The sequence below is a fragment of the Ursus maritimus genome, unplaced genomic scaffold (assembly GCF_017311325.1).
Source record: "Ursus maritimus isolate PB19 unplaced genomic scaffold, ASM1731132v1 scaffold_6, whole genome shotgun sequence".
Classification (NCBI taxonomy): domain Eukaryota; kingdom Metazoa; phylum Chordata; class Mammalia; order Carnivora; family Ursidae; genus Ursus; species Ursus maritimus.
Window position 1 is genome coordinate 25,631,978 of NW_024426774.1, and position 17,213 is coordinate 25,649,190.

Genomic DNA, 17,213 nt, shown 5'->3' on the forward strand with positions numbered 1-17,213 from the left:
GGAATCAAAAAAAGACATCTAGGTTCTCCCAGCCCCCATTAGTAGACCTAGTTTCTACCAGCCCACCCACTAAGGCTTTTTCTGTGTCTAGAACAGGAAGCAGTAAGTGAAGTTCTTGACCAGGCCATGCCCGGACTTCTGTGTTGTGGGATTTAGGTGGGGGAAAAAAACCAGTTATGTAGTTCTGAATATTTTTCCACTGAGAGGGTGCTTTTTGTTTTCACAGCTCTGATAATTTTCTGCTTAGTATTTATAAGGTACAGTTTTAATGAAGCTGTCAACTTGGTCTTTGGAATCAGGCAGCCTATTTTTTTCATAGTTTTATGACTTTGGGCAAGTCATTTTTATTTCTCCGAGCTTCAGTTTCCTACACATGAGGTAAAGTTGGTCTAACAATAGGTTTAATGGTGTTGTCGATACGTACTATTTATAATAGGTTTAATTCTCGTTCCCTTTGATCTTACTGGAAATTTTCTTGGACTTGGGGGTTTGAGGCTGCAGTTAGCTTGACTACTCTATTTGTAAATCATAGCTGAATGACTGCAGACTCCTGTCAGAGGAAACTATTCAGCCCAATTGTTGGATATATTTGATTAAGTACATATTTTTATAATAAATCCAATCCTCCTTTATACACATACATACACACACACATGCACAGAGATTGTACAACAAAGCAAGGTGATTTGGCATATGATCAATCATACCTTTTAGATTATCAGCTAATTTCTACTTGGCTCTTCAGAAATACGATAAACACTTTGATATCACGCTAGCAAGAATGAATAGCCTTCAGTGAAAGGGTCGGTCCTTAGGGACTAGCTCTGTTCTTTTGAAGATATGTGTGCCATACTTCTAGATATGAGCACATAAATAAAGTCTAAATCATACCAGACCTTGTTCAGAATTGTCCTTCTATACTAAATCATTCTCCATGTGCTAATTTTAAAATGTAGGCTTGATCTTCCCTAGTTTTTTGTGGAAGTTCTTTCTCTACTGAAAACGGATCTGTGAAAAGACAGGGGACATCATTGCTTTCTGTGGTCTTATTCTTTTATTCCCTATTCCATAGAAATATCTCCTGACCTGTGGCACTGTGGCCCCTGAAAGGTTTGAGAGTGGTTTTTAGATGAGGTTAGGGAATCTGTATGCACAAGTATGTTTTCTCAAAGGACACTCAAAGTCTAAATGCTTTGAGGTGGCATTTGGGGGAGAAAATGACATTAAAAGGGAGCCTTAAAACTTGATAACAGTATCATATCTTAACAATATATACATCATGAAGTCGTCGGTGTGTCCCAGCAGTTATACCTGGATTTTCTGTGACTTGGCTCTTCCCCACCTCTGGACGGAGCCCTAGACTATTCCTCACTCCTTACTCATCATCTTTTCCATTCATCCGCATCTCTTCCATTCATCCTCATCTCTTCCATCACCCTCCTGGAGAATAAATACTTGCTTTCAGTTCTCAATGATCCAATTCTTAATGGTTGATTTAGGGTATATTTGCTTGTCTTTGTCTGTTTTTGGCATTGCCATCATTCCTTAAAGACCATCTCCTCATACCAGTTTTAACTTATCACCAGGTGCCTATGACTTTCAGGTGTGAAAATCATGAATTTAGAAACTAGACAGAGAAAACGGTGCAAGGGTAGGACACTGGGTTAGAGACCAGTTACCTACATCTCTGGAAGTACATGAAAGCTTGCAAAGGGCCCATTTCTCACGGAGTGCACTCTTTATGCCCGTGTTCATGCACATAGATCCACACAGTAGTAACTGGGGCACCACCTTCCTTCATTCCCATCTCCTGGTGCTGAACATCCTACCATTGTCTTCCAAACTATCTGGGCATTTGGTTTACCTCTAAGGAAATTTGCATTCAGTTGATGGTGCCTATAACTAGCTAACAAACCTCAAATGCTTGAAATGAGACAAAGTACTCTTTTGATAAAGCCATATACCCATTGAATGCAAAGATCCTTTCACAGATGGATGCCTTTGTGGTTTAATAACTTGCTTTTTGGAGATAAACCTAGAACAGAATCCAGGTCACTTATGCTTACTAGCGTGGTTTCTCCTGTAAAACACTTGAGTCTATTTGTATACAGTGGAATTATTTACCATGCCTGTAAAGGACTCCAGTTTGTTTAGATATAATGGAATTATTTCAGAATGAGTTGCTAAAAGAAATCCTGCTCGGAGAAATCTAGAGATGTCCCTATCTTTGTAGTGAATTAGCAAATAGAAAAGAGTACTTCAGTAGAGGATATAGGCAATTACAGCACCCCGTCATCCCTTTCTTTTGTATACTAATTTAATGTTCTTAATTTTATGGGTAGGTAGATCTTATTTAGGTGGCTGTCATGCTTAAAGTAGGAAGAAGTACATTTTGTGCAGGAGCGAAGATAGGTTAAGATTCTGTCATAATCGTTACATACTTATGGCCTAATCAAGTTCTTATGAAGCATGACTGTTCTTGTGCAGGGGCTTATTCACGGAATCCAGCTCAGATAATGTTGGTTTTTTGATCTCTCTCCTGTGGTCTTTGTGATTTGGGGGAGTATCTGAGAATATCAGAGATGCTTAGATACTCTGAGATCATCTGATCCTTAATATATTAAGAAATTTTTACTGAGCATTTGCTATATTTAAGCTAGAGGCAGCACCTACAGCAAGCAACATGAGTTTTGTTTGAAAATAAAGTGTTTTTCGTGTAATTAGGACTTCATAAAAGTAGGTGTTGTGATGTTGATTTGGGCCTTTATTATTATTATTATTATTATTATTATTATTATTAAATAAGCATTGGTTATTTTTTCTTTCTAAGAAGAAAATAGATATAAAAGGAAAAATTTGCCCCCTTTTGATGAATGAATTCAGTGAACCTTTTTATTTATGTATTATAACCATATGTATTCAGCTAGAAGTTTTTCTTCTCTCTCTCCTACAACTAAACAGCTTTGGGCAGAAGCATGCAACCTTTTTACTATTAAGTTTCTCTGAAGTAAGGCCAGAAAGCTTTAAAAATATTTTTACCAAGATGGTTTAAGAGTCTGGTTATGTCTCAGTTTGTTCTGATGGACTTGATTGAATAACATCTTGGATTGTCAAAGAAGTGATGTAATGAGTATTTTCTCATTCTACAGGATATTCTTAGGCTAACAGATGTATCTCCCACCTAGTAAAATACAGAAAACCTCCAATTTAGGAGCAGTTTCCCTGCTTAGAAACTGATCTCTTTGTCTTGGGTTTGTACTGGGATATGTTAGACTCTTCGTTGTTTTCTTTCTTCTGAGGAAGTTAGACTTGCTATCTCTTACTTTTTTTTGAGGTTTTCGATTTTACAAATTCATTTCATAAAAATCTGAAACAATTTCAAACTTACCGAAAAGTTTTAAGTACAGTGCAGCTGTTTTTTGGTATCCTAAATTATTGGAAAGTAAGTTGCCAACATGGTACTTCCTTGTCCTCAAATACAAGGACCTTCTCCTACATGATCCCACTATGTGCATTGACATCAGAAAATTAACATTGACCTCTCATTACCGTGAAATCCTCATAAGATAGGCTTGTGAAAACCAGTCAACTGGCAAAAAAAAAAAAAAAAAGAAAGAAAGAAAAATTGAGTACTGCATTGTGCAGAAAAGGTCATGATAATTCATAGTTGAGAGAAGGTATAAGTATGTGTCAGACAAAATATATATACTTAGGATAAACTGAATAACATATTAAGAGGCAGGTGAAGGTGATCGTGGGAATGGGGCTGTTGTACATGCATTTGCTTAGGACCTCAGAGCGCAGCTGCGTTCATTTTGATGTTGAATATGTGAGCTCTTTTGATGACTGATAATTTGATTGCTGGATCGTGCCAGCCTTTGACTTTGCCGTTGGCCTTGGTACCTTTTCTCAGAGTCCACTGTCTTGGTCTTAGTGGTCTGCTTCTTGGTGTAGTTTTAGGAGATCAGTTATTCATTGTAGGAATTCAGTACAGCAGAGGGCTTCTTCATTGCGTGCACCTTGTAGCTGACCACTGCATCTCAAGGACGGTCTCGCACGAGTGAACGTCCTGCCTTAGAGCTCTATTGCTGAAGAGGAAGAAAACTTGCTCTCTGTGACCAAATAGACCCACCTTTTGCTTTCACTTTATTCCTGAGAAAATAGTCCTAAATGAAGTTCTGCATATAACTTTTCTCTGATTTATATTAGCAAGTGCCATTGTCGAAGTAAATTATGGTTGTGAGATAGATAGGCTACAGAACAGTTTTTCTTAGAAAAAGTAAAAAGCCTGGTAAATTTAGGCTAGTTCTTTGAATGAATCATTATAGGGAATCTTAGTTTTAAAAACTATTTTATGGACAAGCTTTTAATGTACATGTTTATGTTAATGTTGGTTAATTTTAAAGTTTTTTAAATGGTTGAAGAAATTCAAGAAAAAATTCACACATTTCATCACCTTATCAAAGTGACTTGTGGGGACACCTGGGTGGCTCAGTAGGTTAAGCGTTTGCCTTCAGCTCAGGTCATGATCCCAGGGTCCTGGGATCAAGCCATGCATCCGGTGTCCCGCTCAGTGGGGAGTCTGCTTATGCCTCTCCCTCTGACCCTCCCCCTGCTTGTGTGCTCTCTCTCGCTCTCAAATGAATACATAAAAAATCTTTAAAAGAAAAAGTGACTTGTGTTCTTTATTGTTTATATGTCCATTTGTATAACTCTTCAGTAAGAGCCTTATTAATATTAAAAGTTATTACAGAGGCACCTGGGTGGCTCAGTCAGTTATGCGTCTGCCTCCAGCTCAGGTCATGATCTCAGAGTCCTGGGATTGAGCCTCATATCGGGCTCCCTGCTCAGCAGAAAGCCTGCTTCTCCTTCTCCCTCTGCCTGCCACTCCCTTGCTTGTGTTCTCTCTCTCTGTCAAATAGATAAATAAAATCTTTTTAAAAAAAAGTTATTACACATATAGATTCTGATTATGATATGTCCTCTTAAGGCTCTTGCAGACCAATTTGAAGACAAGACTACATCTGTATTGGAACGTCTGAAGATTTTCTATTGCTGTCAAGTACTCCCTCACTGGGCTGTTCAGGTATTTTTGTTGCTGTTTGTCATTGGGTATGGAAAATACTTTGCTTTTGAAAGATAAATACCTGATTTTTCAATTTATGTTCGAGTTTTCAAATAGAATAAAAGTATCTAGCTGGGGATTGCCAATTACTTCAAAATGCTCTTTTGGCTAAAATGATATTAAACTTTGAAAACATTTTAAAAAGAATTTAAAACAAGATTAAATTAGAATCCTTGAAATTAAGTAGTGGGAGAACCACAGAAGCTTTCGTTTTCAAAATAACTTTAAAAGCCCGTTAGGACCTTCTGCTTGAGAATGAACCTTTTAACCGAGTTGTTTACAAAAACAACTTAAAGCATTTGTTTCTTGCTCGGTATGGTGAGGTACCGTTGTTCTTTTTCTGGGATGTAAGAAGACCTGTGTAGCTCCGAAAGCTCCCTATTGGGATGGAGATTCAGGCCCGTGTTATGGGTGTCGTTCCCCTATTTTGTAAAATTTTAGCACTGAAGGCGACTTAGACACCTGGTCCAGTTTCTTAATATTACAGAGAAGAAAACTGAGGCCCAGTGCAATGAACTACACTTCTCCAGTGTTGATCACACAGCTGGTCATGAAGTAGATCTCTGGTTTCCAAATTGTTAGTCTAGTTTCCCTCCTTTCCTTGTCTCTTCGTTGGGTTGTAGTTATGCGAGCTAATAACAACCAGCTTTTATTGCATGCTTAGTATGACGCATGCATTTTGTTCTGCATTTTGCACACATTATCTTACTTTATTGCAACAATTGTGTGAAATATCCCCATTTTATAGATGAGGAAGCTATGGCACTTAGAAGTTTAGTAGAGTGAAATGGTGACGGGCAGAAATTTCTATATGATTTAGTAACTTGTCATTTCAGCCAGCTTCCTGTCCTCTCATGGATTACATAGGTAGTGATTTAGAATTGTAAGTGCCAACCCACCATTCAGTGACTCTGAATCCCTATTGTTAGATTTCTTCGAGTATGTCCTATTCTTAAGCACGGAGTAAAGTAGGGGATTTATTACATACTGGAATTTACTTTATTGAAGGAGTCTCAATATAACAGGCAAATAAAAAGCTTTGTTATATTATCTCAAAAGGAGTGCCTTCTTTATCAAGAAGGTGTTAACAGCTGGAACTTTTTGGCATGTTTTTGACCCCGATCTATGAAATTAAGTGCCTTGTCCTATGTAGTTTGTGGTGGATAAACATCTCAGATTCTGAGCTATTATTATAACAAAGCATGTATGTTGAGGGTTTAGCTTTCAGTCTGTTTCTGAATAGAAGCATTAGGAAAATTAAATACTTTTCAAATAGAATTTAGGCACAATGTTTATCTTATCTGTTTAGGAAGCTGTGGATTTTAGGATCTTTAGGCAGTTAGATAAACATCCTGTTTCATTAACAATTTAAATCATTTTTTCTTTCATTGTAGGGAATGACCGTTTCTTTATGTATTATTTTTAAAGATCAAAAAGTAGTAGCATAGTTTATTGTAAAAAGAGAATCAGTCTTTGCCTCTAGCTAACCCTAACAGCTTAGGTGCCATAACTTTCCTTGTCTATTCAATGAAAAGATTAAACTACTTACCGTGTGAGCACTAAGATTTATTCCAGCTCCCATATGCGATACTCAGTTTTTTAAAATGTCCAAATATCTTAAAATAGCCAAGTTCCCCTGATTCATGGCATATGGAAGAATTAGATCATTCCCTTTACTTATTTTTTAAAATATATTAGCTTATAACTTTCAGGTATATTTCATTTTACTTTCTAATTTTGTCAACCTAGATTTTCCATCCACTGGCTTCTTAACTCTTAAATATGTATTGAATTTTGAAAGAGCAGTAAAATTGTATTTAAGAAAAAACAACACAGTTCTCACTAATATGAAACCATGCATTACTCAAGAACTTCACCCACTTTTTTTTTTTAAAGTAAGCTCTTCACCCAGAGTGGGGCTTGAACTCATCACCCTGAGCTCAAGAGTCACATGGTCTACTGACTGAGCCAGCCAAGCGTCCTGAACCTCACTTTTTAAACCTTTTTAGTATTTTTTTCCATTCCTGCAGGATGGACCACTTATAAACCACAATATATTTACTTTTTTAATATGTTTAACTTTCAATAACCTTATCACAATTTGCCCCCTTTTTTATCTGCCAAGGCTGGGAAATAAAATAGTTAAGTTTTTTAGAATGTGTTCTAAATAAATCTAGGTAGATGGGAGTGAGAAAGACCCAGAGATGCTTTCATTAATAAAGTGCCCAAGTGCTAATGCATAGATTTTTGTCATTTATGTCAACTGCTTCAAGTTTTTATTATTTGTTTATTTGAGGTTCAATTTCATTTTTTCCCAGTTTGAGATACAGCTGACACATAACATTGTATTAGTTTTAGGTATACAACATAATGATTTGATATATCCATATATTGTGAAATGGTCACCACATTGAATTTAGTTAATACCCATCTCCTCACATAATTACAATTTTTTTCCTTGTGGCGAGAGCTTTTAAGATCTATTTTCTTCACCTCTTTCAAATATACAGTACAGTATTGTTAACTCTAGTCAGCATGCTGTGCGTGACATCCTTAGAACTTACTTATAACTGGAAATTTGTATTTTTTGACCACCTTCATCCATTTCTCTCACCAGCACCCCTCAACCTCGGGCAGCCACCAGTCTGTTCTGTTTCTATGAATTTGATTTTTTTAGATTCCTCATGTACGTCAGATTCGTACTGTATTTGTTTTTCTCTGTCTGATTTATTTCACTTCGCATAATGCCCAGCAGGTCCATCTGTGTTGTCACAGATGGTAAGATTTCATTCTTTTTTGTGGCTGAATAATATTCCACTCGTGCGCACACGCGCGTGTGTGTGTTGTGTCTGTTGTGTGTACACACACACTACAATTTCTTTACCCATTCATCCCTTGATGGACACTTAGGCTGCTTCTATGTGTCAGTTATTGTAAATAATGCTATAATGAACATGTGGGTGGAGATATTTTTTTAAGTGAATATTTTCATTTTCTTTGAATAAAGGCCCAGAAGTGGAATTGCTGGCTCACTTAGTAGGTCTATTTTTATTTTTTGAGGAGCCTTCATACTGTTTTCCATTGACATTGCCACCAACAGTGCACGAGGGTTCCCTCTTCTCCACATCCCCGCCAACACTTCTCTTTTTGATACCAGGTATTCTAACTAGAGTTTTTTAAGTTGATTTATTGGATCTCAGCTTTACAAATCAGAGATGGTCACAGAATCTCTACGTAAGAAAGAAATACTGATTTTGCCTTTTAAGTTCTTCTGAGTTCTTAGAAAAAAATGGATATATTGAGTGTTTTGGAAAGTTCCTATATGACAGTGTTTTAATTCCTTACCCTCTATGAAGAAACTTGCTAAAGTAAACAGGAAAGTATTGAATCATTGCAGATTTCTAATTAGTTGAGGTCAAATTGTAGAAATGATGTATTTATTACATAAGCAGAGCCTTAAAATGGCATGTTAGTGCACCCGCCTAGTGAAAGAGGAATCTCTTTACATAAAGAAATGTTCATTATTTTAACTTGATTCTTCTAGCGCCAACTTGCAGGCTTTCTCTTTGAGCTGGGATGCACGAGTTCAGCCCTTCAGATATTTGAGAAGCTAGAAATGTGGGAAGATGTTGTCATTTGTTACGAGAGAGCAGGGCAGCACGGAAAGGTATGTAAAGGAATATTCTGTGTACTGATGAGAGCCTTCTGTCTTGGGGCATCTTTCTCACTTGTTTTGTTTTTCTAAGCCCACTTTTGCTAGTAGTTCACTTATATTCTCTTTTTCACTTTTCCCCCAGAAATCTTTTTAATGTTTTCTCTGATTTTTGTTGGGGCAAATAATTTTATGTGTATACATGTATGTGTATATGTAAAGAGAAAAGCAAGCCAAAACTGGTACGATGTATGATGTTTAGGAATGAATAATGAAAGTGTTGAAGACTCTGTATTTTGATCTTTTTCCTTTGCTAACTCTCCTCCTGAGGACAACTTCAGAGTGAAATGTTAGGAATTATTTTAAGCCTCACTGGGTTGCCTGATGATCAGAGTTTGTGGGGCTTAAGGGAGGTTACCTAGGACGGAGAGCAGCTGGCTGGGCCTGTAGAAGGAAATCTAAAGGGTGTGGCCCCCACCGTCCTTAGGGCAGAAGAGTTGTCAAGTGTGTAATGCATATTTAATTCCAGCCTTAAACTGGCTCAAGAGGAAAAATGTTGCAGTATTCATATCTGTTATTAATTTGTTGGTTCCCCCCCATAAATGAACAAAATTTTTAAAGAATAGGGAGTTCTGCATTGTGAGTATCTGTTGAAACTGACACATTGAAGTCATATGTTAATTTTGGATTAAATTTTGAAATGACTAAATTTCTATCATAAGTATAGTAGACAAGCAGAGTAAAACCCACACATTGGCTCATTTATTTCCATAGTCAACCTTTTGCCATCACCCTAAAAAAAAGGAAATAGTGGTACAAGCACGTGTGTGTCTGTTTCTTAAATATCTCCCGAAGTATGTCTCATTTTAGACTAGTAGTAAAAGTTACATTCCTTTCAGTAATCACTAATGGCAGTGAGGGTTTGCATTGTATTAGCGTAAGGAGAAACCAGCATGGGAATAAAATTTTACTGTGGAAGATTATAGAATTTTAATATTTTCATCCCAGGAAAGAACTCCGTAATCATATGTTCCACTTCCTCTGTTTTGAAATAAGGAAAGGAGTCTCTGGTGATTTGCCTCAGGTCACAAAGCCGGTTACTGATTATTAGCTCAAGAGGCCACACCGCCCAGGGGTTCACAGCAGAGCCTCTCAGCCCAGGCTATATGAATTCAAATGCTAGCCTGGCCACGTGCTAGCTTTGTGGTATTGGGCAAGTTACCCACGCCCACCCCCCTCTGCCCATGACTCAGTTTCCTCATCTGCAGGCACTTAATCTACCTCTGTACAGGTTTTCATGATGTAACGTCTGTCAAGTAGGTAGAATGGTCCTTTCCTCACAGTGCGACATGGGTGTTGGCTGCTCTCACCGCTGTGATTCTAAGACACATTTTTCTCACTCTGAATTTGGAATGTGTCTGACACTTGATGGCGTCTTCCAGTTGCTGGCTGTCGGGTGGCCATCTGGGTAGATTGTCATTGCCTGTGCGTGTCTACACGTAGTTGCAGTTACGTTTAGTGTCGTCATTTCAATAGAGTTACGTACCATATCATTGCTACATATGGTGGATTTAATTGCTCTTTAGAATATCGTCAAGAAAGATTTTATTATGATTTGGCATTGAAACAAAAAGTCATTGAACACACAGAAAAGGACTGAAACAAAGTAGAGAGATGTATATTTGGTATTCATGAAGTCAACATTGGCCTTTAGAGAAATCATCACAATTTCATTTACTTTTTTTCAAAAGTATCAACTAAGTGCTTTATGGGAGCCAAGCAAGGAGGACATCCCTGAGTAGGTGAAGGCATGTTTTGTATAGAGACGGGGGAGGGAGGAATGGTTGCCATTTAAAATGTCAAGCAATGAATTGAAGGCAGGAAAAACTGCCAAATTTTTCTGAATAGGTTTTAAAAATATCAAAGTAACAAGAGGCTGATGTGATTCATTCAAGGCATTATGTCATCATTTAATTGAAAGCATTTTTTCTTTATTAGTTAAGAGTTAGTCTTATGATTGATAGTGTCCCAAATTTGATGAAATATATTATTATGTTTCTTTGAGGACTTAAATATTTTTTTAGTGTCTGTAGGCCTGGCACTAAAGCAGGACTCAGCTGTTTAACAAAGGAATAAATGGGTGAATGAGTATCTTGATTCCCAGTCTGATGTGTTTCGCATTGTGTCATTCTTCACTATGCTAGGCCTTTATGCTGGTCACTAAATAAATGAACTGTATATAAAATCACAGTAGTTTTGGAAATAGTGATTTTTGAAATAATTAAGTTGTTGAATCCCAAGTTCCCAAGCATGTTTTGAAATACTAAATTTACGTAATTATTTTTAGAAAGTGTGGAAAGCAGAGACTTTCTCTAATTGCAGAAGAAAAAAAATAAGGAATCGATTCCTTTCAGAGAACGGATTTGACTCTGTCCTCTAAAGTAGTTGCAGTATTAGTGTTTTTTTAATTGGCACATGATCTTGTAAGCATTGTCTTATGATAATGATAAATTCCATGTTTCTAATTATTCTAGAAAATGTACATATCTTAATTTTTAGGAATGTGTAGTCATTTACTTTGTCTTAAAGTCTTTTGTGAGTTTCAGCCAAACATCCCCCCAATTTTTTATTTTAAAGGTTGACTTAGCATTTCATTTGTCACATAAAAGACTTCTCTTACCTGTTACTCTTATGCTATATTTGCAGATCAGTTTAACCATAGACCCTAAAAAGTTTTGCTTCAAGCTGGAAGCAAATGTTTTATTTCTAAAACAGCTGAGATTCTTTCAGTATTTGGTCACGTGCCAGTAGTTGTCACCACATTTGATTTAACTAGAAGTTTGTGAAATTTTAATCCTCGCATTTAGTGCTTAATGGCATGATTTATTTTTAAAAGGCAAATTCGAGAAAGTATCTAATTCTAATTATTGTGTTCTGGTGCTTGCACCCTATTGTTGTAGGGTCTCAGACTTTCTAATTTAGACGCTACTTACAGAAATTCTTATGGTTTAATGACCACTGGCAAAATAGCTTAGATTAATTCTGCTTGACCTTGGGGTAAGAACAGGTTCTCATCTGTTAGTATTTAGTTTTTTAAAGTTATCTGGCACACTTCTAGCAGTTTCCCCAAGCCTATGGACAAATTCTTATTTTGGTGCATAAATTTGGTCCCTAAATGAAAGACAAAGATTGAGCTGGTATAAACTGCCTGCAAGAGGTGGGTGTAAAGGGAGTGGAATGGTAAGGGGTAGGACCTCTCTTTTCTTCTCTTGTTCCTAGCAAACAAGGCTTACCTGAGATTAATAGCCTTATCTTTTATTTTGCTATGTTTGCAGGTCATTGTAGCCAAAAGCTCTTAAAAAGTTTTCCTTTAAGTTACAAGTAAATGTTTTATTTCTAAAATAGTCGAGATTCTTTTAGCAGTTGGTTTGGGTTTTGAGGGGGGGGTAGGGGAAAGGTTTCTTTTTTTGAGATTTATTTATTTATTTTACAGCAAGAGCATGCGAGCTAGGGGGAGGGGTAGACAGTGAGGACAAGAGAGAATCATCAAGCAGACTCCTCACTGAGCATGGAGCCCAATTCAGAGCTGGATCCCAGAACCCTGAGATCATGACCTGAGCCAAAACTACGATTCAGATGCTTAACCGACTGAGCCACCCAGGCACTCTGGAGAAGGTTTCTTTTAAAATAGTTTCTTTAGGGGCACCTGGGTGACTCCGTCAGGTAAGCTCAGGTCATGATCTCAGGGTCCTGGAATGAGTCCCGCACTGGGCTCTCTGCTCAGCGGGAAACCTGCTTCTCCTTCTCCCTCTGCCTGCTGCTCTGCCTACTTGTGCTCTCTTTCTCTCTCTCTGTCAAAGAGATAAATAAAATCTTTAAAAAAATATAAAATAGTTTCTTTATATGATGTGAAAGATTTTCCAAACTCTTTTCCCACAATGCAGTCAGAGTGATCTTCTTGAAAAATAAATCTGATCAGGTCATTCCCACTCTTCAGTAAATTCCCTTTGTCTCCAGGGGGAAGCTCTTTAGCATGGATGGTTTACAGACCACTTCATGATCTGACTCCTGCTTACATTGCTAATCGCGTTATCCCCTTACTCTTTTATCTCTGCTTCGTCCCCCTTTGTACTTGCTCGTTGAGGTTGTGCTCAAAGTTCCTCCAGATTGAAACTGCTTTGCAGCATTGCTTCACCTCAGGACCTTTGTATGTGCTATTGTCTGTCTAGAACTTGTCCTCCTTAGCTCACTTCTACTTATTCTTCAGGTTTTTCCTTGGTGATTACTTCCCACGCTGACCTTTCCCTGCTCCCTCCCTCTCAGATTTGGGGTGTTTTCCTGTGCTCCGATGGCACCCAACACTACTCTGATATCCCATTTGCTGGTTTACTTCACTTACTAAACTGTAAGCTGTTTAAGAACCAGACTTGTGTCTATAGTGTTTACAGAGGTCTCCCCAACACCTAGCACAGGCCTGGCACATGGTAAATCCTCAAAATCTTTGCTAAATGAATGACCTGTAGCCTTTCATTATAAATAGTTATTGCATTGAAGCAAATCTCCAAGTAGATACTCCCTTTGGACTTTATATGTGGTGAAAGAAACTTCTCCAACTCCTGCCATATATTCTCTCTCTGAAAACTAATTATGAGATCTCTCCCCTCCATTTTAATCTGTTAATCTAATAATCTCTTTAATCTAACAACATACAAAGTATGAATTGTTTTTACCACTTTACTGATTAGCCTTCATAAGTGGCAGATTTTGGAATCTGAGCTTAGCCTTCCTTTTCTCTTAAGCCTGCACTCCTTCTCCATACCTGCCTCTCACTGAGGCTGTTGTTAATCCCGTGGAAATTAGATATTACAGGGGCTCCTGGGTGGCACTGTCAGTTGAGTGGCCACTCTTGGTTTTGACTCAGGTCTTGATCTCAGGGTTGCTAGATTGAACCCCTCTTTGGGCTCTGTGCTCAGTGCAGAGTCTGCTTGAGATTGTCTCCCCCCTCTCCTCTGCCCTTCCCACTCATGCTCTCTCTCTCAAACAAGTGGATAAATCTTAAAAAAGAAATTAGATGTTCAGTTTATAAGCCAAAACCTGTTGTGCCGACCTGAATGAGAAAAAAGGGCAAAATAACTGAATATACTCTGTAACTTGGTAATGCAAATAGGAGATGAGCAGCTAATTGGATAACTAGGCCTGGTTTTTTTTTTCTGTGTATCTGCATTGTGTACACTTGTTTTCTTTTTTTTTTCTTCTTTCTTTTTCATGGTTTTTTATTATATTTTGTTAGTCACTATACAGTACATCCCTGGTTTCTGATGTAAAGTTCGATGATTCATTAGTTGCGTATAACACCCAGTGCACCATGCAATACGTGCCCTCCTTACTTCCCATCATCACCCTATCCCATTCCCCCACCCCCCTCCCCTCTGAAGCCCTCAGTTTGTTTCTCAGAGTCCATAGTCTCTCATGCTTCATTCCCCCTTCTGATTACCCCCCTTTCTTTATCCCTTTCTTCCCCTACTGATCTTCCTAGTTCTTATGTTTCATAAATGAGTGAAGCCATATGATAATTGTCTTTCTCTGCTTAACTTATTTCACTTAGCATTATCTCCTCCATTGCCGTCCATGTTGCAGCAAATGTTGAGAACTCGTTCTTTCTGATAGCTGAGTAATATTCCATTGTATATATGGACCACAACTTCTTAATCCAGTCATCTGTTGAAGGGCATCTTGGCTCCTTCCACGATTTAGCTATTGTGGACACTGCTGCTGTGAACATTGGGGTGCATATGGCTCTTCTCTTCACTACGTCTGTATCTTTGGGGTAAATACCCAGTAGTGCAATGGCTGGATCATAGGGTAGCTCAATTTTTAACTTTTTAAGGGACCTCCACACTGTTTTCCAGAGTGGCTGTACCAACTTGCATTCCCACCAACAATGTAGGAGGGATCCCCTTTCTCCACATCCTCTCCAACAATTGTTGTTTCCTGCCTTGTCTATTTTTGCCATTCTAACTGGCGTAAGTGTGGTTTTGATTTGAATTTACCTGGTGGCTAATGATTTTGAACATTTTTTCATGTGTCTGTTAGCCATTTGTATGTCTTCATTGGAAAAGTGTCTGTTCATATCTTCTGCCCATTTTATGATTTATTTATTTGTTTCTTGTGTATTGAGTTTGAGAAGTTCTTTGTAGATCTTGGATACCAGTTTTTTATCTGTAGTGTCATTTGCAAATATATTCTCCCATTCCGTGGGCTGCCTCTTAGTTTTTCTGACTGTTTCCTTGGCTGTGCAGAAACTTTTAATCTTGATGAAGTCCCATAAATTCATTTTATCTTTTGTTTCTCTTGCCTTTGGGGATGTGTCATGAAAAAGGTTGCTTTGGCCGATGTCGTAGAGGTTGCTGCCTATGTTCTCCTCTAGAATTTTGATGGATTCCTGTCTCACATCGAGGTCTTTCATCCATTTGGAGTTTATTTTTGTGTATGGTGTGAGATAGTGGTCAAGTTTCATTCTCTTGCATGTAGCTGTCCAATTTTCCCAGCACCATTTATTGAAGAGACTGTCTTTTTCCCACCGGATGTTTTTTCCTGCTTTATCAAATATTAGTTGCCCAAAGAGCCGAGGGTCCATTTCTGGGCTCTCTATTCTGTTCCATTGGTCTATGTGTCTGTTTTTGTGCCAGTACCATGCTGTCTTTGTGATCACAGCTTTGTAGTACAGCTCGAAATCCGGCATTGTGATGCCCCCAGCTTTGTTTTTCCTTTTCAACAGTTCCTTGGAGATTCGGGGCCTTTTCTGTTTCCATACAAATTTAAGGACTGTTTGTTCCAGTTCTTTGAAAAATGTCCTTGGTATTTTGATCGGGATAGCATTGAAAGTGTAGATTGCTCTGGGTAGCATGGACATTTTAACTATGTTAATTCTTCCGATTCATGAGCATGGAATATCTTTCCATCTTTTTATGTCTTCCTCAATGTCTTTCAAGAGTGATTTATAGTTTCTAGAATATAGGTCCTTTACGTCTCTGGTTAAGTTAATTCCAAGGTAACGTATGGTTTTTGGTGCTATTGTAAATGGGATGGATTCCCTAATTTCTCTTTCTTCGGTCTCGTTATTCGTGTATAGAAATGCAACTGATTTCTGAGCATTTATTTTGTATCCTGCCACGTTACTGAATTGCTCTATAACTTCTAATAGTTTGGGAGTGGCTTCTTTTGGGTTTTCCATATAGAGTATCATGTCATCTGCAAAGAGAGACATTTTGACTTCTTCTTTGCCAATTTGAATACCTTTGATCCCTTTTTGTCGTCTGATTGCTGTTGCAAGGACTTCTAGTACTATGTTGAATAATAGTGGCGAGAGTGGGCATCCTTGTCGTGTTCCTGATCTTAAGGGAAAGGCTTCCAGCTTTTCCCCATTGAGAATAATATTTGCAGTAGGCTTTTCATAGATGGCTTTTATGAGATTGAGAAATGTACCTTCTATTCCTACACTCTGAAGGGTTTTAATCAGGAAAGGATGCTGTATTTTGTCAAATGCTTTTTCGGCATCGATTGAGAGGATCATATGGTTCCTGAGTCTTTTCTTGTTGATATGATGTATCACGCTGATTGATTTGCGAATATTGAACCACGCTTGCATCCCAGGTATGAATCCCACTTGATCGTGATGGATAATCCTTTTAATGTACTGTTGGATTCTATTAGCAAGTATCTTGTTGAGGATTTTGGCATCCATATTCATTAGGGAAATCGGTCTGTAATTCTCCTTTTTGATGGGGTCTTTGCCTGGTTTGGGGATCAAGGTAATATTGGCCTCATAGAATGAGTTTGGTAGCTTTCCCTCTGTTTCTATTTTTTGAAGTAGCTTTAGGAGAATAGGTATTATTTCTTCTTTGAATGTTTGGTAGAATTCCCCAGGAAAACCGTCCGGGCCTGGAGTTTTGTTATTTGGAAGGTTGTTTATCACTGACTCAATTTCTTCATAATTAATTGGCCTGTTTAAGGAATCAATTTCTTCCGGTTTCAATCTTGGTAGTTTATAGGTTTCCAGGAAGGATTCCATCTCTTCCAGATTGCTTAGTTTATTGGCATATAGCTGTTGATAAAAATTTCTAATAATCCTTCCAATTTCAATGGTGTTCGTCGTGACCTCTCCTTTTTCATTCATAATTTTAAAAAGAACGAGCTTCTAGTTCTGTTGATCTGCTCTGCTGTACTCCTGGTTTCTAATTCATTGATTTCTGCTCTAATCTTGGTCAACTGCTTCCTCGTGCGTGGATTAGGCCTGTCCCTCTGTTGCTGTTCCAGCTTCTTGAGGTGAAAATATAAAAACTGCATTTTAGATTTTTCTGTTCTTTTGAGTGAGGCTTGGACAGCTATGTATTTCCCCCTTAAGACTGCCTTTACGTCTCTGGTTAAGTTAATTCC

The 17,213-nt window shown here is 37.9% G+C and overlaps 1 protein-coding gene across 2 annotated transcripts in view; it reads left to right on the forward strand.

Annotated features, from left to right (window-relative positions):
* Positions 1 to 17,213, forward strand: part of TTC27 (tetratricopeptide repeat domain 27) — a 184,070-nt gene that overhangs the window by 96,976 nt on the left and 69,881 nt on the right. For both annotated transcript variants that reach the window (XM_008700249.2, XM_008700250.2), the window contains 2 exons: positions 4,991 to 5,086; positions 8,670 to 8,792. In XM_008700249.2, the coding sequence (XP_008698471.1) occupies positions 4,991 to 5,086; positions 8,670 to 8,792 (219 nt within the window). The remainder of the gene's footprint in view (positions 1 to 4,990; positions 5,087 to 8,669; positions 8,793 to 17,213) is intronic.